The 25,043-nt window shown below is 42.5% G+C and overlaps 1 protein-coding gene across 8 annotated transcripts; it reads left to right on the forward strand.

Annotated features, from left to right (window-relative positions):
• Window positions 1–221: 221 nt before the first annotated feature.
• Window positions 222–24,964, forward strand: ZC3H11A (zinc finger CCCH-type containing 11A). Of its 8 annotated transcripts, none has more exons than XM_039534941.1 (18): window positions 223–402; window positions 7,653–8,078; window positions 8,547–8,734; window positions 10,041–10,160; window positions 11,077–11,200; window positions 12,014–12,217; window positions 12,963–13,079; window positions 14,168–14,245; window positions 14,870–14,980; window positions 16,103–16,165; window positions 18,186–18,278; window positions 18,449–18,514; window positions 19,065–19,586; window positions 20,813–20,892; window positions 21,478–21,802; window positions 22,465–22,634; window positions 23,120–23,187; window positions 24,081–24,964. In XM_039534941.1, the coding sequence occupies exons 3-18, from the start codon at window positions 8,681–8,683 to the stop codon at window positions 24,337–24,339; spliced, it is 2,454 nt and encodes an 817-aa protein (XP_039390875.1). In that variant the 5' UTR covers window positions 223–402; window positions 7,653–8,078; window positions 8,547–8,680; the 3' UTR covers window positions 24,340–24,964. The 8 variants fall into 8 exon arrangements, with proteins under 8 accessions (XP_039390876.1, XP_039390875.1, XP_039390870.1 ...); XM_039534936.1 differs by having other exon boundaries at window positions 224–402; window positions 14,168–14,248; XM_039534937.1 differs by having other exon boundaries at window positions 224–402; window positions 7,674–8,078; window positions 14,168–14,248.
• The last annotated feature ends 79 nt before the right edge of the window (window positions 24,965–25,043 follow it).

The raw sequence follows: 25,043 nt of genomic DNA on the forward strand, positions 1-25,043 counted from the left end.
ACAAACTGGGTCAGCTGCCTAGCCTACAAAGCCCAGCATGCCATACTCCCAGTCAGCCTACAAGTCCCAGCATGCAATGCGCCACGCTGTTCTGACCTAGCTCGTGGAGACTACATCTCCCAGCATGCAACGACGACGCCGTTTCCAGGGCGCCGGCCCCGACACCGCACTGCATGCTGGGAGTTGTTTTGTGACGGCAGGCGCAGCCGTGCCGGTTGCCATGTTAGTTGCGGGCGGGTCGAGTGCCCGTATGTTGGTGTTGGGTGCCATCTTTGAGGCTGGCAGCGGGTAGCCCGAGCTTTGGCCCCGGCCCGGAGACAGAGGAGCCAGTGGAGAGCGGGGACCCAGCAGCCGCGACGGAGGCGACCGCTCCTTGGGGTTCGGTAAAGTCCCCGCTCGCCGGTAACTAGAGGCCGTTAATAGACCCAGGGCCGGCTCCTCACCAGCCCCCGGGGCCGAGGCCGGGCCTCCTGCTCCCCACCCCCCCGGGAGCGACCCGTGGGGACCAGGCCGCATCCCCCCCCGCCGGCCCCGGGGGCCCTCCCCTGGCCGCTCCCTCAGCCCTAGAGAGCCGGGGCGGGGGCTCCGATTCAGGGGTAAATCCACCCCCACCCTGGGAAAGAGGGGGAGGAGGGGAGACCCCCCCCCACATTTCCGGCTGAGATTGAAGGATCCCTGGGTCCGGTTCCTGGGGCAGCGCCAAGGGAAGCTGCAGCGGGAGTTCCTCCTCCTCTCCCCTCCCATGCCAGCCCCCCCGTTAGTGCCAGGGCACTGTCCCTCTCCTCCCTTGGGCACGTTGGGTTTTGAGTGAAGAATATTTGCCCCATTGTCTCTTCCCAATCCCAAGCTCCCTGTGGCCTCCTGGGAAAGGAGAGTCCCTGGCTCAGCCCCAGATGTTAAGTGGAGCAAAGAGAAGATTCCAGTGTAGGTGGCTCCCTTTAGAACAAAAAGGTCTTCAGAGTTTAAAGACTGTGCTTCCTGTTTCTGGTGGTACTTACAAGGAACCTGCTGTCAATTAATAATTTTGCAGGCTGCACACAGTGCCCCAAAGGGATTGAAATCAGGATCTAGACTAACTCTGGATGCACCCAGTAGCTGACTTAAATTCTTCTTTAGCTCGTTTAAAAAAAAATAAACACAAATCAGATTGTTGGTGATATTGGCCTTGGCTGCCTAAAACCAAACAACAAAACCCTTCCCATCAGCTTTGATTTTTAATTGAGAATGAAAATACGAAAATAGCTCCTCATATCATACCTATCAGTATGTGGAGTCAGAAAATCATTCCCAAAACTGGTGCTTTGGGGTGCACGAGTGCACATTGCACTCGGGGATTGAGCTGTGCACCTTATTTTCAGAATAGACTGCTGTGTTATTTGATTATAAAAATGAAATATCCTGGGAATAGTTAATTTTGAAACAAAGGAACTTGGAACTACCACCATGGCATGCAATTAAGTTGGATGTGTATACAACTGATTAGGCTTAATAGACGGTGCTAAATTTGTGGCTGGATACCCGAGCATTTCAGGAAAAAGTTGGTGTAGAGGTACTTCCTTCTGTCCCTTTTCCTCTTAAAATAACACCCATTCAAGCAACTGGTTCAAGAGGAAGTTGACTACTCCAGACACTCAAGAAAAGATCACGTAAGTGGGCAAGATCAGTTGTCAATAATTCCGTAGTAAAATTACTCCCAGTTCTGGCATAAATTTTGGAGATAGAGAATGAGTGCATATTCTTTCAGTGTGCCAGTCTCCCCTGTCTCCCCCAGTAGTAGATGCAGCAGCTTTAGTAGTGCCGGCAGTCTGGAATTTATTCCCAGTGCCCATTCTGACACTGAAGATGATGATAAGGTGGTGGCGGAAGGGGTGGAGCAACCTGCCAAACATAAAGGAAAGAAGGGGTTGCGGACTAAGGGAAAGCCACACCATAAAAAATTGGTGCTGTCTAAAAAGTTTGTTAAAGATCTGGGACCGGCAGGTGCTGTTGAAGCTGCCTGTGCTGCAGCTGCAGTAGTCATGCCTGGTGCTCCTGATCAAGATGGAGAGAGCTTCTTTATTGAGAGCAATACAGTAAAACGGGTTCTTTTGCCTGGTACGAGAGCAAAGACTTCCATCGTGTGGAACTTCTTCCATGTTGATCCCCAGTACCCCTGTCGTGCCATCTGCAGCCTATGTAAAAAAAGTGTCAGCCGTGGCAAGCCAGGCACCCACCTTGGCACATCGACCCTTCAGCGGCATCTCCAAGCAAAGCATTCTGTGTATTGGGCCATGGCTAATAAAATAAGTGCTACTGGTGGAAGCAGTGTAGGGGAGGAGGAATATGCCTTTAATATGCCTGTGTCACCAATCTCCCCTGATAGCAGATTTAGCAGTTTGAGCAGCAGCGGGAGTTTGGAATATAGTCCCAGTGTTCACTTTCACAGTGACAGTGTGGAAGAGGCACTGGGCCAGTTTTCCAACAAAAAAAGAAGAAAGAAAGGACTGCAGGTTAATGAGTTATACCCAGGAAAACCAGAGCTTTCAAAAAAATTTGCCAAAGATGTGGGTCCCACAGGCGCAACGACTGCAGCCAGTGCAGCCGCAGCAATAGTCGTTTCTGGTGTATCTGGAGAAGACAGAGAGAGTTTTCTCATTGAAAGCAATACTGTCAAACGCGTCCTGATGCCGGGAACCAGGACCAAGACGTCAGCCGTCTGGAACTTCTTCTACATTGATCCTCAGTATACCTGCAGGGCTGTTTGTAATGTCTGTAAAAAGAGTGTCAGTCGGGGCAGGCCAGGCACTCACCTTGGCACCTCCACGCTGCAACGGCATCTGCAGGCCATGCATCCCATACACTGGGCCATGGCCAACAAATCTAATGGCACTATTGGTAACAGTGTAGACGAGGAAACAGTAGAGGATTTTTCTATTGGTCCTAGGGAGATGGACTTGTCACTGCTCTGTCGCAGAAGCTTTTCAAGCTATTTCTCGTCTCGGAGGGATAAACTTACAGCCAGTTACAGTTTAACATCTCAAGGCCTGGGTGTCCATGGGCCAACTTTATCTCCTAAGCCAGTGCTTGGTAAAAGAAAGGTCATAAGTCCCAACTTTGGGACTCCTCAAGACTCTCAAACATCCACTACTGAGAAGAAAATTAAATACCATGAAATTCCGGTTGCACAGCAGATAAATAGGGCTATTACAGAATTGATTATTGAGGATATGCAACCGTACTCATTTTTTTCTACCCCTGCTTTTCAGAGATTCATGAAGATAGTGGCACCAGGCTATCAGCTGCCCTCTAGAACTTACTTTTCCACAAAGGCTGTGCCCCGGTTATACAGTGTTGTGAGAGAAAAAGTTTTCATGGCTCTGGAGAAAGCTGAGTGCAAAAAAATTCACTTAACCATTGACATGTGGACCCATGAACCAACCACAGACTATCTGACAGTGATGGCACATTGGGTGTCTTTTGAAATGCTGCTATCTTCCTCTCACAGTGCCAGCAAAACTACCAGTTGTAGGAAGCAGGCAGCTCTTTGTGTAACTGGCTTTGCTAAAGATTATGCAGCAGCCAGTATTTTACAAGAACTAAATTACCAAATCGGTGTGTGGCTTTCCCCCAATTCCCTCACCCCTGGCTTCATAGTTTCTGACAACACTGCCAATGTTGTGCATGCAGTGAGAGATGGAGACTTTACCCAAGTGCCATGCTTTATGCATTGTTTAAGTTTAGTAATTCAGGACTTCCTCCGTGAGCACAAAAGCATGAGGAGCATGTTAGTAGCGGCTCGAGAGATTTGCCATCATTTTAATCATTCTATCAAGGCCCGTCAAATTTTGCAGGAGTTTCAGCATGCAAACCATCTTCCGCAGCACAACTTGAAGCAGGAGGTGGCCACCCAGTGGACCTCCACCTTTTATATGCTGAGGCGACTTTTAGAGCAGCAGAAGGCAGTGCATGACTATTCCATGCAACACCACGTGGGGAGGGTGGATGGGGTCATCCTCACCTCATTTCAGTGGTGTCTGATGGCTCACGTGTGTGACATCCTTGAGCCATTTGAAGAAGCCACTCAGGAAGTGAGCATGTGCACTGCAGGTCTTAGTCAGGTGCTGCCATTAGTTCGCCGCCTGCTTTTGACTCTGCAGAACATGCGAAAAGACTTTCAAATCAAAGGTGCCACTGTAGCTCTCGGGCTGGTGGATGACTTGTCTCTGAGGCTCGAAACTGACTCCCGATTGAGCACCATGCTCAGATCTGAGCATTACGTCTTGGCCACTTTATTAGATCCCTGCTTTAAAGACAATTTAGAAGATTTCCTTCCTCAAGGTACTGACTTGATAAGCTATAAACAGATCCTTATTGAAGTAGTATCTGAGTATATGTGCACATCAGTGGAGGGTTGCTCCTTGGAAGCTACAGAAGTATCAGGCCATTCATCCCTTATAGGAACCGATCCTTTTGCTCTTCACCTTAAGGAAGATTATTCTGGTTCAGATCCCTTCAGTGGCTTTTCTTCGAGTGGTGCAGCTTTAATAGGCAAGAAGAGGCTGTTGTGCCCATCAGCTGCAGCAGTAGTAGAAGAGTACTTTCAAGATGAGCCTTCAGGGATAACAGTTAAAGATGACCCCCTGACTTACTGGCAGGGAAAACTGAGAAGATGGCCTGCATTAACCCGAGTAGCTATTCAGTATCTCAGCTGCCCTCCCTGTAGTCTGCACTCTGAATGTGTCTTCAGTGCCGCCAAACACCTCGTTTCAGAACACTGTGCTAGTCCAGGTTTTGACAACATTGAACAGTTAATGTTCCTTAAAATGAACTTAAAAACTATTAATTATGACTATTCCTCTCTGGCCTTGGGCTTTGACACAGAGGATGAGATCACTCAGAGTAGTGAGGATGAGATGTGTTAGCCAGAGTTGGTAGCTTCAGTTTGTTCTGCGCTCTGGACCATTTGAAGTGCTGGGATTTGTGCTGCTCTGTACTGTTCTTGTACGGTTGTTAATATCTAGCACTTCTTGTGCTTTCCATCTTAAGAGCACTTTACAACATCCTCCAAATGCCCCTGTGAAGTAGGTAAATAAGCATTATGTCTATTCTGTAGACCAGGAAACTGATGCCTGACTTAGTGAGAAAGGTGGGATTAAAATTTGGGAGTTCCTGGCTCCTGATCTTGTGTTCAGAGTGTCCTAATAAACACCACGTAGGTTTTTTTTAATATAAATATTAATGAAAATAACTTTTTTAAAAATAATTAAAAATACAAAAACAGGTCAATAATAAAGAGAAAGCAAAATCGATTCATGCTTTAAAATCATAAAGAGCACTAGGTAGGTATCTATCGTTGATAAGCATGGTGCTGGCAGTAGTAACTGAATAGTGCTCCCTTATGACACCTATTAAGATATAAAAATGTTCCCTCTCTGGACTTCTCTCCCCCATAATCCCAGCATACTGTTGAAAGGCTATGGACTAATGCTGGCTGGCAAACTGAAAAGATGGATGAGTGACTAACAGTTTTTTCAGTGTTGAGAAAGACAGGGCTCTAAAATGAACTGGGCAAATGTTCACTGTATTCTTGTCTTCCTTTAGTGAGGGTGAAGTGTGTGACCCCAGCTTTTTATTTCTTCTCACTGGTCTCTATTTATTGTTTTGATATAACTAAGATCCTGTACAAAATGAAACTGTAATGTGAACCACAGCTCAATCTCAATGTGAACACCAGTGTAATTTTCAGGATTTGATTGGCTTTGAAGTTCTTAATCAGTTTCTGATGCAAGCTTGCTGAGTGCGCCAGAGTTATTCATTTATTTTAAGCTTTAAGGGGTTAACTCAGTTGATTTTCTGTAGTATTTAAATTGCTGTTCTACCTAAAGTTTAATTTAAAAAAAACAAATTTAAGTCTAGTTTCTGTGTTACCATTTTTTATTTGTAGTGCTTGTATAGAACTGAGAGGCTTGAGTTGCTTAGTAGTATAATTTCAGTGAGGCTAATTCAAACCCTGGACTGTGTGCAAAGTACTAAGTATGTGCAGAAGTATGGAAGGTAATATGCAAATACATTGAAAGAAATAATCAAAAATAGCACACCTTATCAGACAGACCAGGAGGCATTGTCCGTTACTTGCCAAATAATAAGTTTTGGTTTATGTGGAGGCATTTCACACTTTGAAATTGCATTGAATTCTGGAGGATATTAGTGAAAGTGAATTTGGCACAACTTCCCTGTATCTGATATATGTTAATTGCACACCGAGAGAACATTAGTGTAGTTAGATACAGATAGACAAAAGTTACCTGGGATACAAAATCCAGTTGTAAAGGCAACAAAAGTCAAAAGTGAGTAATTTAATTATTTAGATACTAAGGGAAGGACAGAGATTGATTCTTACCTTTTTAAAATTCCCCTTGTCAAGAGTTTAAAACTGATAACTAGTACAAGAACCCAACTTTTCCTCTCACTATTTTAGATTTAGGGAAACTCCCTCCCTTTTCTCCTCCTTCCCTCTCCCCCCGCCCCCCCAAAAAAAAATCCTGGAAAAATTCACTAGTGCGCAAGAATAAAAGGTCTAATCTTAATAGAATACAATAGGTCTATTATTAATTTGTAAGAACTATTTCATTCAATTTCTTCTAAGGTAGAATTGGAAGAGAATTAGCACAGAAATGTTTCAGTGCTTTTAATGTATGCAATGTTATTGAAGCCATATCAGTCCCAGGTTATTAGAGACAGAGTGGGTGAGGTAATATCTTTTATTGGACCAAATTCTCTCACCAACAGAAGTTGGTCCAAGAAAAGACATTACCTCACTCACCTTGTCTCTCTCGGCACTTTTAATGACCCAGGAATTGGAATCTCTTACGTTTAGATCTAATGGTCAAAAATGCAGGTTTTATGGCATTCAGTAAAAATAAATCAACTGAAATGTCTCATTTCACAGTGAAATTAAACTGTTTGTGGTAACTGGAAACACCTTTAGGCTCCTTATGGTGTCAAAGTCATTGGCTGCTAAGAATTGGACCCAAGCCATCCTTTCAGACCTTTGCCATCTCACAGCGATGGATAATGGTGGATATATATACCAGGGAACAGTATATGGTCACAAACCAGTAGTATTTGAAAAATATAAAAGAAATTAAAATTGGCTTCCAAAAGTCAAAATAAAAATATTTCCAAATTGTGTCTCATGCAGCTGTGCCGCTTCAAAACTGAGCGTTTCCCTGCTTCTTACAGCTTGCTATATTTTAGAACTGCTATCTTTCTGCACTTGATTGCAACTTTAAATATCTGATCAGAGCTACACGTTGTTCTTTACAGTATGGATATCAGACTATGCAAACTTTGAGCGTATAAATATGGATATACTGTATGCACGTACATACGTGTGTATATTTGTGCCAGATCCAAACTTGCCCATATTATAAAGCATTGGCTTGAAAGTGTATTTGTGTGACACTTTTATAACTCCTCAATTTTTGTCATTCCCCCAAATTGAGACACTTTATGGTGCATTTTAAGTGACAAATAGCCCAAATATATCATTTTTATTACCACATTTGAATATATTGGTGTGTGTATAAACACATTTGTATATATGTATATACATATGTATGTTTATACATACAAGTATGTTTTTGCTATACAGGTAATAAAGATGGGGGAAGGTTTTTGTGTTTTCTTAATAGGTGAAGAAATCTTGAAGACCAGAAATTGGAACTTATTGAGTTTTAAATTAAAAAAAAAAAAAAAAAATTTAAACTGTCCGGCTGTGGAAGATGGATCTTCATTTTTGCAGCCGCTTTGACTCACAAGTTCATCTTTAAATGAACTGTTTTTTGAAGAGCTAACTAACCCTCGCTGTCTCCAGTCTGACAGAGAGTATTCAAATGGACTTGCTTCCTCCAATAGTTGTAAGATGTTTAAAAGCACAGCCTGTGTCTGAATTGTGGATGAGAGATTTCCTTGGCAATGTGAGGAGAAAATTCTTTCTATCCCTTTATTATTAATTCACGGATTGAGTGTTGGTTCGGCCTACAGGAGAAATTAATTGGAAGTCTTTGAAGACCAACGTTCTTGCCGAGGTTATCCAGGTATGTTAATCTATAGATGTCTAATTTCCCCTTGGTATAGTGTGGGGGTGGGAAGGGAGGGCTCATAACTGAAACTATATATATTTTTAAAGAATATGACTTATAACAATAGTTGATCATCCAGAGATATTTCCCAGGCACAATTAATTCCTTCAGAGGTAGGCCCCCAATCCTGCACGTAACTCTGTATAGAGCACGGTTTGTTCTATACTAATAAAACTTTTTAATGTCAATAAAGACACAGAAAAATCATTATTTTATTTTAAATCACAGACAAAACTCATTTGACTTGAAAGTACTTCAGAACTGGGATTTTTTTTGGAACTGGTCAGTTTCAAGGTAGTCAAGTTAACACTGTCCCTTCAAACTCATTAAATGGCATTGGTGCAAGAAAGAGGGAAAGTTACTTGTCACTTGATGATGATCTGATTTATTTATTTTTATTCCCCTCAAACCACCTTCTCAAAGGTTACTTTTTAAAGAAGATTTCACTGATCGCGTCTGAAGAAGAAAGGGTGAAGCCTGTTTTCACTAAGAGAGGAAGAAGTCTGTGTGGAGCAATAGCCCTGATAACTTGAGTTTATTCTAACAATCTGTCCAGCATGTCTAAACAAGGAGATGATTGCTACTTCTATTTCTATTCCACGTGTACCAAGGTGTGTTATTTTTAAGTACACATTTAAAAAAAGAAAACTGAGATGAATTGAGTTTCTCAAATAATTTAATATATGTCTCATAGTTAGATTTGAAAGTAGAATCTATCCTGAAGTGTCGTATCTGATTTCATATCCTGTGTACCCGTCTTGTTTTGTTACACCAAGCCATCTGTTATGGAAAGGAATAAATTTCAAGGTAGAATAATGCAAGATCATCTGTATAGAGATAGCATTAATCTTTACCCCTGCTCCTGTTTTTATCAAGCAGTAATACCGATTAATACTTTTCAAACAGTTGGTTGCTAATCCTTACGAATAACTTGTGATGTTGGTATTAACTCTTTGTAAAGATCGGTAAATCAAGACATGGAATTGAAGCAACTTGCCCAAGCTGTGGAGGGAGTCAATGTCAATGATGGATTGGAACGCAAGAGCGCCTGACTCCTTCAGGCAGCTAAACCATTCTGCTTCTCTCTAGAGCTAACTATTGCTTATTGGGCTCAATGAACCAGCTATGGGGGAAAAATCCATATTATATTTTGTCTGCTCTGTATGCTGTTTCATTGTTAAATAAATAAGCTCCAGAAATTACAGACATGACTACGGCCAATGAACAGATGCAGAAACATATATGCCCTTTTTTGTGGCAGCAGGAAAATAATAGTGTCTATTTTTGCAATGGCATACATTTTTTCAAGAGCTGCAGGCATCGTGCTTCGCCCACCCCATGTTGATTGCTGCCTAATTTTTGAATTTCTTAATGTGGCAAATATTTCTCAATTTAAAATTAACACTGATAACTATAGCTCTTAAGGATGATACAGTAAACAGAATTCTATCAAGTGTAAATGCAACAGTAAGATGGTTGAGGTTGGCTATAGGGAATAGGGATGTAGATATTACACTTTTGTGTGTATATGTGTGTGTGGTTTTTTCTTTTATTAAGTGGTTATTGATTTATCTCATTCTTCTATCCCATCCACAATATATCCTGACTTGTTTCATCATAGCCACCTCTAAAGTGTTTGTCTGATGTTAAGATAGTGGTTTAAAATAATGTCAGGAAGGACCTTTCAAAATGTTTCCATAGAATTAATTATTTCTGCCTTCTCCCTGAGAATCCACTTCTCATCCATTGCTCCGTTTCTTCTTCTTGATTCATCTGCCTTTCCATTTCCTCACACTAGGATCAGTTCAGTCACTGAGCTTTTTTCCTTCAGTTCAGAAAGTCCCACTTTTACAGCTCTCTTTGTACCTGGATTTTTCAGGTTGCAACCTCTTATTTGCTTTTGTCCCATTGGCACAGGGGGACGGTTGTCCTTTCCGTCATTGTGAAGCTGCACTGGGAAACGAGACTGTCTGCACACTCTGGCAGGAAGGGCGCTGCTTCAGGAGTATCTGCAGGTTTAGGCACATGGAGATTGATGTAAGTGTTCATTTTGCAAGTATGTTTTCAGACAGTGCTTTTTATCTGGTGCTCAGTGAACTGGTTAAAATTAAACTTGTGTTACTGGGGTTCACTGTTGTGGTAGTCTTGTCACAGATGCTTGTGCTGAACATGCAAACATCAAGAAGATGAGAACTGATTTAGAATCATACAAGTGGATCTGATTGGAGGCTCCTCAGTGCAAGCAGTTTACTTTGGCACTTCCTAATTTGGTTTGAATTGGAACAATAATTTACAATAGGAAGCAAAGAGCATAGAGTGGGTTCACTTTTACATATCAGTTTTGCCTGCTGTAAGCAACACTGGCCTCCAGTGATTAAAGTAAAGGGATGAATTTAAGAAAATTTAAGCTTGTTAGAAAAACAACTCCTTGCTGTGACTAGACACTGGAATAGTCTCTTCAGTGGAAGTGGCAGTAGTCACATTGGTTTTATTACCTAAAATTGTTGTGGCCCTAGCACTGGGGAATAATCCTGCACTGGCGCTTTGGGAGATGAACTAGATGTGATTAATGTGACTTTTCCATCTCTGACTTTTCCAGTTTTCTACATAGTTTTTGTCGGGGGCTATAATAGACTGGAAAGTGGAGAAAGGAAAGAGGAAGTGTAGTGACAGACAGATGCGAAATTGTCATTGTCATAGTTTTTGTAAAGATTGTATATGTGCCCAGACCACTAGATCAGATTTTTGTTTCAGTTATGAGGCGATGTCCTAATGGTATGTTAAAATACTTTATCTTTGTGACATGTTTGACCTGTGAAACAAAGTCATAATATTGCATTGTGATTGTTCTGGGAGCATTCTATGCCACTTGGATACCATCTGATAACTGCATGACTCTGTAGCTTTTCCAAGGTGACTTTTTAATGTGGGTCTTTGTTTTGTCTGTCTGAAGAAAAAACGCAGTGAGATCCCTTGCTACTGGGAGAACCAGCCAGTTGGCTGTAAGAAGTTAAACTGCGCTTTCCATCACAACAAGGGACGCTATGTCGATGGACTCTTCCTACCTCCAAGCAAAAGTGAGTTGTTTCGGCAATTCTCCCCAGATCCCTGAAGCCTTGTAGAGCCGACTTCTGGACTTTTATTTGCACAGATATTTCCGAGTGCTCCTGCTATTGGTAGTTGAAAAACAAAGGCTGCTCAGTTGTTCATGATAGAAATTAAAATCTGTGGTGGTTTCAAATGGAACACCAGTCTGACTTAAAATGTCAAAAATATTTATTTAAAAATCAGTTCTGAGACCACTGCATCAAATATTACATTATTTGCTTCATTAACAAACAAATACTGGCTCTTGAGGTCGATATTAAAACTTGTTGGCCCAAGAGTCGAAGTATCCCTCACCTTGGTCAGTTTTTCTTTGTGAGACAAGTCTTCATATTTTCAAAACAGGAAGTAAATTTGTTACTTATATAGCAGCATCGGTGCTGTACAACAGGTGACTTGTACCAGCCAGCCTGAGCACAAGAAATGGGCCTCCAGCTGTAGTCAAGGCTGAAATGAATAGCTATGGGGATTTCACCCCATTTTTTTATGCTTAGCTGCTTCTCTCCCTTTTATTAACATTTTCCTTCTGTTTTAGGCTACCCTCATCTCACTCAGCCTTTCAGTAGGTGCAACGAGAGAGAGCTTTGTGGGGCTGTAAAAATAATAGCCAGACATCCATGCTCTCTCACCTGGCATATTCATACTGAGCAGAGTCTCTTCTCTCATTGTGAAGGAGAGTTCAGCATGTCTGGAAGTTCATATGCATTATGGTTTTGAAAATGAATGAAGTGCTGGATTCAAGGTTTTAAATAGTCAATTTACAGGTGTTTCTACTGTTCTTCTAGCTGTGCTGCCAAGTATGACTGAGTCTGTAGAAGAGGAGGTGAAGGTGACCCAGATCTCGCTGCAGCAGAATAAACTCTCTGTCCAGTCCAACCCCTCCCCCCAGCTGCGGGGGGTGATGAAAGTGGAAAACTCTGAAAACGTTCCCAGCCCCACTCATCCTCCAGTCGTAATCAATGCTGCAGATGATGATGAAGATGATGATGGTGAGCAGATGTTACCTCTGAAGCATATTATATCTCCGATATTTAAATAAATACATACAGCACTGATGCATTTGCTATGGGCCTAGTAATCAACCGTCAGTTTACATGGTTAGTCCTGTGGTGGTTCTAGTCTAGCATTCTGCACTGTGCAATGGCCAATACCTGGAATATTGGAGGAAAGCTTTTCTAAACTCTTGTTGTACAGGGAAACAGGAAGGGAATTTCGTCCTTAAGCACCATCACCCTTCTAGGCAATCCAGGAATTAGCTTTGTCTAGCAATTAAGAGCTAGGAACTGAGTCATAAGACCTAGATCTTAGCTCTGGCATGGCCATACTTGGGCAAGTCACTTAGGCCAACGTTTTTTTAAGTGGCCACTGTTTGAAGTCAGAGGGAGCTGTTGGGTGCTTAAGTTGAGCACCCGAAAACCCTGGCCATTTTGGCCTTAACCTCCAAATACCTCCACTTTCGCATAATGAAGAGAGTACTTACCCTTTTGCACCCCTTAGATGAAATGTGCTGTGTAAGTCCATGGTCTGATATCTGAAAGCTCAAGATTTAGTTATTAGTTATTTATATTACCATTATCACCTAGGAGCCCCAGTCATGATCCATGACTCCATTGTGCCAGCTGCTGTATGCAACCAGAACAAAAAGGTTCCTGGTTTTCCCTGCCCCAAAGTGCACACAGTCTTGTCCAATTCCTGATGCTAATTGAGTGTGAGCTAACATTTTGTCCCTTTCAGATCAGCTTTCTGAAGAGGGAGATGAAACTAAAACACCTGTTCAGCAGTCAGCTACAGAAACCCATAATGGATTGCGGATAATTTCTACTCGGAAAGCCAGTGCTAATGCAAAACAAGGTATTTCATGTTTCTATTGCAGGAGCTCCTAAAGGTCACAGCCAGGTTGGCTTTTAGACCCCATTGTGTTAGGTGTTGGTCAAATGTAATAAATGACCACCCCTGTGGTTTGCCTGGCAAAAACCTTAATTCTAGCTATCAGCTGAGCTTCTTAGTAAGGTGATTTTTGGGTATCAGCCACTCTTCCCCAGTCACAAACAGGATAGCTCAGTCAATGCTTATCTCATTCTTTTTTCAAACGCTTTTGGTTTATGTTAAGCAATTGCAGTAGGCATTGAAACAGGAAATGATAGTGTGACTTTTCAGGTTACCTTTTTAAAAATTCATCTTGGTTATCAATGCTTACATTAAATCTCGCTAGCTTTAGGAGCATATGGTGTGGTCCATGCGTTAGCATGTAGGTCATCAGGCTAGAGCACCTTAGTTACACTGGGTAACTCCACTGATTTTCAGTAGAGTTATTCCTGGTTTACATTAGTGTAAGATGGTGGAAGATCGCTCCCTACATCTTTAAATTACCATGCAGGTGTAGTTTTGAGGTTCTTACTCCTTAAACAGACATCACCAAGGAAGTTCTGTAGGGAAGGTGGGTATTTGTATGGTCATGCAGTAGCATCTTCTGACAGCTGAAGAAGTGTACTGCAGCTAGTTCAGAAAGCAGCATGTTGTGGAAGAACAGTGAGAATGGGAACACAGAATGGCTCTGGAAGGTGAGCATCTCTGTGACAGCTGTGTCAGGAGACCAAAGGGGAGTTCAAAGCCTGGATTTCCCCCCACTATTAAAAAAAAAAAAAAAAAAAAAAAACCCTTAAAAGTAGGCCAAGTGCCTAATAGCGCAGATGTTGGTAATTCTTAAAAATGCAGCTTCTGTTCTCTCGTGAGACCAAGCAACCTACTAAACTCTCCCAAATTCTGTGGCCAATAACTTAGGTGTTTTTTTCCCCTTTCATGTCTGTTAATACTGATTTATTTATTTTTTTAATTTATTTTTTGGAAAAAGCAGTAAATGTTGAGAAGCTTGGTCTGTATTCATAGACATGCACCATTGCTCTTAAGTTTTGGGTTCATTCACAGTTCTGCATTTTCAGATAACAGTTTGAATTTTGGAATAAAAACACTTGAAGAAATCAAGTCCAAAAAAATGAAGGAAAAATCACAAAAACAAGGTGGTGAGTTACTCTCCCTCCCTTCCAAATTCAATGGCACTCCTGTCTCAAGAGAGACAACAGTTTTTCCTGCATGGGAAATACACAGGATGACACACAGGGTTTTTTTTGTTGAGATAATCTGTATTTGCTTTCAGAGAAGGACTGTATTGTTTGAAAAAATGGCTTAAAAATAGTTCAGGTGTTAAAAGCAGAATCCAGATCGCACAAGCTCTCTTGTATTAGTCAGACCCTCTAAAGCAGGGAGTAAAGTCGAAATGAGATGGGTACAAGAATATACTCTCATGCTGTTGTTCCTTATGTATCTTTTCCCCCCTGTAGCATCTGGATAGCTGGCCAAGCATTCGCTAGGACTATTCTGTGCAGTCCTTTGTATTTACTCTTCTCTTGTGGCCCAGATATGCAATTGATTGAGTGGGAGATCTGTTCTAAAGGTGTGTTTACACACCCTCAATTGCATGATCTGGGCCTTGATTTCCATTTGCATATAAATAATGTTTTTGTTGAAGTGATTTAAAATCAGTTTGCCAGGAACAAAGTAACTCTTGTCTATTTTTCCTGATGTGGTAAGGAAGTGGCTTTTTTTCCCCGCTAACTGAATATATTTTTGTTTGCTGTGATCAGAAGGCCCCTCTGGAGTTTCTGTTTATCCACTCCAATCCCAGACCATTCCTGGTCCGGAAAAGGAAAACCTACGGACGGTGATCAGGACTGTAACCTTGTCTGCAAAGCAAGGTAATGATAACTGCTGCCTGCTCCCCTGGTTCCATTTTAGTAGCTCCTTAGACTGTAGTGTTGGTCCAGATGTCCTTGCTCTCTCTGGCCAACATGGTGTTCATCTGCTACTGTAGTGCCGAAAGGTGTTTGAAGACTTTATTTAAAGCTTTGAAACCCATGGTTTTCTGCTGAAGGAAGAATCCCTGGATATATCGAAAACCTCTGACAGTGCTGGTACTCAGAGAAGCATATAGATTTTTGACTTTTGCATCAGGACATTCAGCATCTGGATATCACCTTTAAAGGGTTACGGAGAAGTGCTCGAGCTAACCATAACAAGCCAGTGTTACAAAATGTGACCATAATGCTGCAAACACTTGAACATGTGCTTGACTTTACTCCCAACAGGTCTGCTGGTGTGAGTAGAGCTACATATGTGCTCAAGTGTTTACAGGATCAGGACAAGCGTTTGCACAAAGATATAGCTGCAGAACCAAATAACAAAAGGAGAGAGAAATGAATGGGTGCAAACAGGAGAAAACTGGAAGACTAATGAGAGGAAGCAACTACAGAGAATCTCTGTGGCGTTGGAGAGGGCGCTAGCAGGTGTGGGTGGGAGGAAAGTATGTTCATGAGGTAGTCTGGAGTAAGACTATGCTAGGTTCCATTTTTTTCCCAGAGAGAGACTCGTTGCTGTTTGATAGTTGTTTATCCTAGTAAGGAATAAATCTTCAAAGGTGTCTAGTAGACTAGAGACCGAACATGGAAGTTGTGGTCTCAAGAGGCATTTTGCTTGCTTGTAAGAGTAAAACCTTAACTTTGTGAATACTTCTGCTGTAGGAGAACCTCCCTAATCAGCACAGTATGTAACTTGCACACTTGTCATCAGAGTCATAGCAGAAAGCTGAAGCGAGATCTCATACTACAATTTTTACTAAGTATATTACAGTACACTTCCTAGTACGTTTTCAAAATGTTTTATGATGCAATATTATTGCATTTTTGTTTCCTCGCTAATAGGCAAAAGCTCATGATTTACAATAGGAGTCTATCACTTGTGTAAACTGGCAAGATAATCTTATATCTATATATGGCTACTGCTTTTTCCAAATTAAAGATGCTTTTGTTTCATTCTTCCAGGTGAGGAGCCTCTGATTAGATTGAGTCTCTCAGAGAGACTGGGAAAACGGAAACCCTCCATAGGTAAGAACTCATAAGCTAGAGAAATAATGCTGGCTAAAGTCAGCTTCCTCTGCACAGCTCTGGTACTGCACTTAAGTTGAAATCTGCAACACCCATCTGCCATTACAGCTATAAGGTTCCTTGCAGCTCTGTTATTGTGGTTCGAAAATATATTTTATAGAACAAAATAAAGCTATAGGAATTTAGTTTAAGGAAAAAATGAGTATGTATGAGACTCTCCCATTATCTGAATGCTGGTCTGTAATGGGGTAGCAGTTTCTACAGCCTTGCATAAGGTTGCAGAGTCATTGCTGCTGTGACTCATGCTGACAGGTGGGTCCTTAACCCCAACCAGGCTGCAAAGGGGAAGGAGTGTCTCTTTGGAAAATGGGGAACAAGGGACTTGGATAGATGAGGATTTGCAGGAAAACCCTAGGAACAGCCAAACTTGAGGAGAAAGCTTTTAGGGTAAGGTTTATAGTTAGATATTTAGATATAGTTAGATATCTCAAGAAGGGGATAATTTTTTGACTCTATGCAATGTGTATACTCAGAAGCAGTGTGGGTACTCAGCTGTTTACATACTCTGCTTCTTTAACTTAAGTCAGAAGCCATCAAGTCATCTATTTGGTAATTCCTGAGCTTGTGGCTTCTTGTATGCTTTACCAGAGAAATATGGTGCCCCCAAAACATCAAAGCAGATATATTGCATTTGCCCCCAGGCTTGTGCAGATATATTGTTCTGGTGCCCTTCTCCTTAAAGATGTCTGCATTTCAGATACTGTAGGACAGTGTTTCTCAAATGCAGCCACTGTGGTCGCATGCGGCCACCTGGGGCTTTTCTTGCTACCACAGCCTCCTGGCAGTGACTGGCAGTGGGGGTGGGGTGCAAAGCAGTGATCCCTTCCCCAGGGCCATCAGCGGGAGTTTGGCACTGCCCCCCTCTGGAGCCACAAACGCCAGAGGAACAGGCAGCCAGTGTGAGTTCCCCACCTTCCATGGGGCAATGAGGCTCGGGCTTCAGCCCTGAGGTGGCTGGCGGCAGGCTCCAGTCTTGGGGCTTTGGGCTCCAGCCCTGGATCCTGCCTGCAGGTGCCAGCCCTTGTCTCACCACCCCCCTACATCACTCCTGGCTCCCCTGCCCCCCCCTCCGTTGCCCCTGGTCCCTGCTGTCTCCCTACCCACCTCTTGTCCAGGGCTTACTGGCTGAGTAAGTCTGCTGTGAAAATTTATATTTGTATGTTTGTTAATATCACTTTTCACAGCGCCGGCGCCGCCCCCCCCCCCCCAGCTAGTAAGTCTGCTGTGGAAACTGATATTGACACATATACAAATACATCTTTTTCCAGCAGAGGACTTACTAGCTAGCAAGTCTTTTTTAAAAAGCAACCAAAAAGCGAAAGCAACAACAACAAAAGACACTGCAAAACACCTTATTTGTGTTTCTATTCTGTTTAGGTCCAATAAAGAATGGAGACGACTGTACATTATTTTTAATTGAGTCTGCAAAAAACCTCTACATAAATGAAGTACAATGATTTGAACATGTATATGTGCATATTTATTTGTTTTTCCTAAAGTTAAGTGTTTTAGGAAAAATTGACAGAACACCCACCAGCAAAAGTTGGTGGCCACACTCTGAGGCCACCAAAAATTTATTATGAGACCCCCTATAAGTTTGTGACGTGCTTTAGAACTTTCAACCCTGAGAGTCCCTGCCTTGATTTGGCAGTTGCTTCATAAGGGAGGGTTTCTCAGAGAGCCTCTTACCCTCCTGACATCCTTATCTTCTGTTACTTGGGTTTCAAAATGCTTCTTCCATTGAGAACCATTGTGCTACTTGGGAACTATAACTTAGAAGTAGAAATAACAGATATTAGCAGCTGAAAAATAAACACAGAAAAATTAAACTCTGCAAAAGGTAAAGAGGGCAGAGCTTCTGGGCATCTCCTCTGTCTTCAAGTCCTCCTATGTATATGCTCTTGTTAATATGTTCAAGTATTAGCTGTTGACTTTCTTTCCACCATGTTTGGCTTTACAGATGAAAGTTGCCCTCCATTGAAGCGTAGCCTTGCTGAAAGGCTGGGAAAGAAGTTTGAATCTCTGGAGAAGACTGACAAAGCACCAAAGAGAGGTACCACTGCTTAAGAAATCTTTGGGTTTGTTACATACAGACTTCAGTTTGTAGTTCCCTTTTGGTTCTTTGTATATTAGATGAAGCCTCTAATGTAACTTTGAATTTCCTGGAACTATGTGAGAGACAAAGGAGCAGCCCACCTAACTGCTTTGTGTTTGTTCTTGCAGTTCAAGTCCCCAAGTCTCTTAAGGAGAGGCTAGGATTGCCAGCTGAGCACACTAACACGGAGACAGGTAACAGCTGTGTGTTAAAGCTGATGCTCCCCTGTTTCCTGGACCTGGCATTGCTCAGCAATCCGCATTACCCTACCCTTAGCCATTAGAGCTCCTGTATCTGCCAGCATGAGAGTTCTGGCTCTCGACAGCCAATTTGATTCCACTTGTGCCTCGGCAAGCTTTGCTCGCCTATTTATAAGCAGAAGAGTTTAAAACCTGCTTGGAGACAAGTGAAATAGAAATTGGAAACCAAGAGGTGGGATTGGAAATGCCAGTGGAGGTACAAGGTAGTGGTAGAATGGGGCAGATTTACCTCTGTGCTGCAGTCATCACAGTAGTAATAGATTGTTTACAGAAAAGGGATCAGAGTCTGCCCTACAATTTGATATACATGCTTCCCTAAACCACATTCACAAGTTTAGATTATGATTTGGTTTCTTTTCTCTTTGACATACCGACATTCACAGTTTTTTGGGAGGCCCTAAATGGCTACTTATGGTTTTTTTTTCAATGCACAGGTCACAGTCTTTTCTTTAAATGTTTTGGGTTTTTCCTCTTTTGGTGACAGAGAGAGCTGCAAAACCAGCAGGTGAGATCCGTGTGAAAACACTAGAAGAAATCCGTCTTGAGAAAGCCAGCCAGAGACGGGGAGAACCTCAAACCAAACCCAAGACTGAAGAGACTTGTAGAACAGAAGATCCTAATCCAAGGGTGAGACCCTCCGCAACAATTCGAATTAAAACCTTTTCTGAGGTCCTGGCTGAGAAAAAAAACAGGCCGCTGGGAGAGGAAGAGCAGCTAAAAGTGGAGGTAAAGCTAAAAGCGGAGGAAAGCCCTACCAAGCCGAAGACTGAGAGTGAGCCCAAGAAGCAGGGCACTGCAGCTCCGCCTATAGCCAGCAAAGGGCAGCTGGAGGAGTCAACAGGCAAAGCCATGTCAATAGGGGAGGTGCGCATTAAAACATTGGAGGAGATCAAGCAGGAGAAAGCCATGAGGATGCAGCAGAGTGGAGAGAACACCCTAAATACGCCACCGCAACCTGAGCTTACTCCGACCGGGAGGAGATTACTGCGTATTACAAAGTTGACAGGTAACAAATGCTTTGGCCATTCCTATAGTGCAGCAGATTCCCCCTTCTTTGCTAGTATTTTCAGCTTACTCAGAATTCACTCACTCCACTACATATTACAGCTAGAAGGCTGTCAGAGTCAAAAGTTAGGAAGTGCCAGAATCAAGGTTGCCCATGTCAACCTTACTTGCTGCTTTGTACATATGTAATTAAAGACTGTCATGCATATCATTTGCTATGTCGTCTATGGGGCTCCTGCCTCATTCAGTGAATGTATAGTTATTTAATGTGGAGGACAAAATGCAATATTGAATGTGTGGCCTCAGGCCTCAAACTTTGTACTGAATACAAAATTCATTCCCTCCTGGGAGTTTGTGTTATCCTCTCAAAATAATATTGGAGTCACTGTTTCATGAACATTAATGTATGCATCTTCACAACACCCCTGTGAGAGGGTGTGTGTGTGTGTGTTGTGGTTTTTTTACAGCTGGGGAACTGAGGCACAGAGAGAGATTAAGGCCAAAATTGTCCACTAATTTTGGGTGGCCAACTTGAAATATCTAGGACTTGCTTTTTTTTGGAGCACGAGCACTTTGTATGTTCAAAGCACAATTCCATTGATGTCTGAGTGCTCAGCATTTTTGTGTCTTAAACCACAGGTGTCTCATGTTGGGCATCCAGAAAATGGGGAACACACAATTAGTAGCCAGCTGGTAACACTAGTTTGAGTGAGGTGCCCAGCATCACACAGGAACCCTGTGGCAGAGGCAGGCATAGAATCTAGTTTACCAGGGCAGCATTCAACTGCCTAACCATGAGACCATCCTTTTTCATCCTATAGTCCTCTGCCTCTTTCACTATACGCTTTCCAACCTCTACAACAAATAAGGCAGGGGTCCTACAGACAACAGCCCCATTCATTCATTCCCTGTGCACAATACCTAATGCGCACTGTAGAAAGTGTCTTTCAGATGTAACATTAAATGGGAGTCTCTTTGGGTCATCACAGTGCTTGGTCAGCTGCAAGTAAAAGTTCTCTGGTGTGTAGCGCAACCCAGACCTCATGATTACAATGTGTACAACTGAATGGAAGATTGTAGAGCACAAGCTGCAGCCAAATTCTTAGTCTATTAAACTGGTTCGTTTGCCCCCAAAAGGTTGGAAATCAGTAGTGTGAAATGCTATTCAGGAGATTTGTGGTGTTTGAACTCTTAGAATTAACAGTGTGGGTTTGGGATGTTTTAAAGCTCCTGGAAGAGAAGAAAAGAAGTTGGTGGAGTTGAGCGTTCCGCCCCTCAGAACTGGCCCAGCAGACAAGGCTGCAGAGGTGAGTCCCTGGAGAATTTAGGAAACACTATGTGTCAGAAGGTGCCTTGGGTGACATTCACATTCTGTTTACCAGCATGACTTGGCACATACCTCCAATGCAATGGGGATGTCTGTACATTTCTGCATCTAAGTTCTGGAGATTAATCTAGAGTCCTGTCTTCTGTGGTAGCATTTCAAGACAACATTGCAATGACCAAATGGCTTTGAATTTCTTGCTATTTATACTTAGCAATGAATAAGAAGTCCTGATAGCAATAGCAAAAGCCAGGACTTTGTAATCAGAGGTAATCTGTCTGTTGAGGGCAGGATTGGCAACTGGTGTTTCCCTTGGGCTCCTACTAAGAATGGAATAGATTGCAGCTAGAGTCTTTTGCTTTGATGAAGGGGCAACCCATGCTGGGATTTGTAGCCTCTGTGGGCAAGGTGAGGGTGTTGGTGAACCTTGATGTAGGTTACCAAAATGCAGCTGACTGATATTAGGAGGGTGCTGAGCTCAGAGTTCTCTCCATAGGAATTACTGATTAGGTGTTTGTTATGGAGTCTCCCTAGATTTGTCCCATCTTGTTCCTCTTATTTTCTCTAGTCTTCAGAGGAGAGTGCAAACAACTCTACCGTTCAGATGAAGAGTTCTGAAGAAATACTGAGGGAGAAGCGGCAGCTGAAGCCACGGCAGAAGGAGAAGCTCCAGAAGGAAATATCTGCTATGTCATCCCCTGGAGAAGAAACGACTGAAGAGAAGAGCCCAGTGGCCGGACGTCTTGAGTCCACAGTGACACCTGGAGCAACTCATCGGTTGACAAAGAGACTGACTGTGAAATCAGAGGAAGCAGTGATGGAAAGTCCAGGAAGAGATGGTTCAGTACTACCAGTGAAACATGCAGCTCAGTCTCTGGAGCGAAAGGCTAAAGGTGAATGTCACATAGCCAATAAAGTTAATCTGAGGTGTGATTATTGCTAGTTGAAAACTTTTCTGTAGCAGGGATGTAACTTTAGGGGCTGGATCACTTAATCTGTTCCCCAAATCACTCAGTTATTTTGCTCAGTATTTTCAGGGAAAGATGACCAGTGCCCATTCTGTAGTGTAGTCATAATTAGACTTTTCTCATCCTCACAAGTGCAGCACAGTATGACGCATATTTTGTTCAGTTGGCAAAATGGCCAGACCTTGATTCAGAAGAAGAATGGAATAATAAAAGGAGATACTGCCAGTCTGGATTTAGATGCATTGGCACAGGAGTGTAACAAGTTGTGCAGATCCTTGATGTGAGTGGGAGAGGAAGCCTATACATAATTTGCCTGTTCTGTTTCTGCCCAGCTCTCATCCGTGTTAACCCTTTCCTTTTCAAGAGCCCTAAAATTCCCAAACTTTTTAAAAAAACAAAAAACTAACTAGAAAATGGCTTTCATTTGTGAACACTGGTATTTCAGTAAAGTTACCCTAGAAAAGTGGTGGTGTTGCTTAGGATCTTGACGCTGTCCAGATTTTCTCTATAGTTGCTGGCTTTACGGAGGAACACTGCATCAATCCTAGGAACCAATCAGCTTCTGTTCCTTTGCTTTTATTTTCCAGCCAAACCCAAGGTGAATGTGAAGCCATCAGGCGTGAAAACCATCTCCCCTGCAAAGCAGGCCATGAAACGTAAGGTGGCTGAAAGTCATCCTTCTGCCATAGCTGCTGTGAAACCACTGAGCACCACTAGCAGTGACTTGAAGGAGCTCCCAGCTAAAAAAGCAGCTTTGGTAAGGAAACTGGCTTACAAGCTGGACAGTCTATGGTGAAACCCGAACAGAAGTGTTTCACCCTGCCCCTAAGAGCAGATCGAAGATAGATATAGGGATGTCTTATCTCTCTTATGCAGTTCTGTCCAGATCTGAGTTCCTTACCATACCATGGTATGATTTTGATGTATCTTCCTCCATCTTTTATTAAATGAGTAACAGCACTTTTATAATGTTCTTAGTTAAATGTCTTCTCAGTGGAGTGAAGTACGTACCACTTACGTGCATTCCAGAGTGGCTAGTCAACTACTGCTGAAGATTTCAGGCCCTTGATAGGCATCGAGTTTTATGCTCACTTTGTCTGGGAAGGCCCAGAATTGTTTTGGCTTGGGGCTCAGGGATGATATGGCTGTGCAAGGATGGGGTGGGCATTATGCTGGAGGAAAAGAAATCTGCTGAGAAATATTTTACTTTTGTACCTTAACTTTCACCTTGCTTTTTCCCAGACTACTGTTCCAGCCCTGCCGGAAGTTAGTCCAGCCACTGTACCGGAGAGAGCAAAATCCAGAGACAGGTAACGTCTGCAACTTGCTCCTCTGTTCCTGTTAGAAAAGGTTTTTGTCACTGGGGTTTCAATTTGAAACTTCAGTACAGTGTCTGCCTGACATTTGGGAAGATGATTTGAGGTCATCAATGTTATAATATACCCGTTAAACCCTGCAACATACCCTACTTTAATTTTCTAACTATTTAGCAGACTCTCCTTTGGATTATCTTTTAAAACATTTGAGCTGATTTTGTTAATGTTGGTGAATTGGCATCACTTTCAGTAGCATCTTTCTGGATTCTTGTGAGGTCCTGAAAGAGGCGAGGGTGGTGTTGGAGTGGGATGAAGATAGGGGAAGACTTTCCTGCTGGCTCCTCCTCAAATGCTAACTAGTAGCTGGCATTCTCTGTGACCAAATGCATGTCTCAGCAGAAGGCTCTGTAAGAGAAGAGGGATATTAGGTGAAGAAAATAACGCAGAGCTGGGTGAGACAAGTTTATGCAGCACCTGGCTGAATCAGGGCTGACTAAAATCCACTGCTGTCAGCTTCTTACTGTCAGGAGCACCAAATTCATCCAAATGTGTGATGGAAAGAGTAAATAGTTGATATCTGTTTTAACAAACTGTTCACAAAGTTTTATCGTTCACATTTTTATAATCAGTTTAGTAAATTAGTGTAAGTGTATTGTCTTTGGAGGCAGAGCATTTGGGGATCTAGGAAAAAGATTGGTTTAATACTCATGGTTGGGTCTAGGTCTCCAAACTGAGAATGTACCTGTAATATTACATTGGACTCAGAGACAGCCACTGCTTAATTACACAGCAGTTCCAAAGGATTGGAGGTGTGGGGGGTAACACTGCAGTAATATAGGGTGTTTGGCAAAATAGATATTTTCAATTGCTCTCTCTCTTCTCCCAAGCCCTGAGTTGCATATAGGAAGCCAAGCAGCCTCTGTGGCTCAATCAGAGATGTCAAGCCCAACCTCTTCACAAGCAGCAGTAAAGACCCGCAGACTGAGCTCCACCACAGCTGGGAAAGCACCCTTATCCGTAGAAGATGACTTTGAGAAGCTGATTTGGGAAATCTCTGGAGGCAAACTGGAAGCAGAGATTGATCTGGATGCAGGGAAAGATGAGGATGACCTCCTGCTTGAACTATCTGAAATGATTGACAGCTGAACCAGACTTATACTTACCTTTTAAAACAAAAAACATTTTAAACTCTATTTTGTTGGATACCCAAGATAAACCTTTTTCTTCTATATGAGGCTTTGCCACAAGTCTTCAAGTACACTTGAACTTGTAGAAATTGGCAGTATCTGCACTCAATTGTCGTTAATTTCCCTGCAGGTCAGAGTTAAGAGCCTGTGTACCCATCCTGTTACCACAGGCAGCTATTTTGAATATGTGAGGACAAAACACTTCACAGTTTCAGGCCAGAAAGATCCTGGAGCCCATCTATAAAGCCTAGGGGTGTAAACTTCTTCCACTGATTTAAGGCTGTGAAGGCTTTAAAAAAAAAAAAAAAAAGTTTTTCTCAGCAAGGTGTGCAAAACTCAGTGAGTGTGTTTCAAAGCTTTCTTTTGCTTTGTTTTCTTGGATGGCCTGGAATTACCATGGCAACTCTTGAGTTGTATTTGTCCTTACCTTCTTGTTTTAACATTCTGGGGAAAATTAATGAAAAAGTGGGGCGAGAAGGATAATTACTACAGTAATGTGGGCCAAACATACTGCCAAAGGTGCGAGATTGGGTTAGTCCATCCAGCCTTACTTCCTTTTAATTATCAGGGACAACACAATATCAGTATGGAAAACAGCAGCTACACAGTACATGAAGACTGCCTTCCTCCCTTTGAATCATACTGTACTAAATCTTGGGAGGT

This window comes from Mauremys reevesii, linkage group 4 (assembly GCF_016161935.1).
Source record: "Mauremys reevesii isolate NIE-2019 linkage group 4, ASM1616193v1, whole genome shotgun sequence".
Lineage (NCBI taxonomy): Eukaryota > Metazoa > Chordata > Testudines > Geoemydidae > Mauremys > Mauremys reevesii.

Excerpts from the sequence above, each read along its gene's own strand:
- ZC3H11A (XM_039534936.1), top strand. The coding sequence starts at position 8,681 with ATGTCTAAACAAGGAGATGATTGCTACTTCTATTTCTATTCCACGTGT. Across the intron at positions 10,161-11,076 it reads TTAGGCACATGGAGATTGAT|AAAAAACGCAGTGAGATCCC; the intron begins GTAAGTGTTCAT and ends GTCTGTCTGAAG. Across the intron at positions 18,515-19,064 it reads GCACACTAACACGGAGACAG|AGAGAGCTGCAAAACCAGCA; the intron begins GTAACAGCTGTG and ends TTTTGGTGACAG.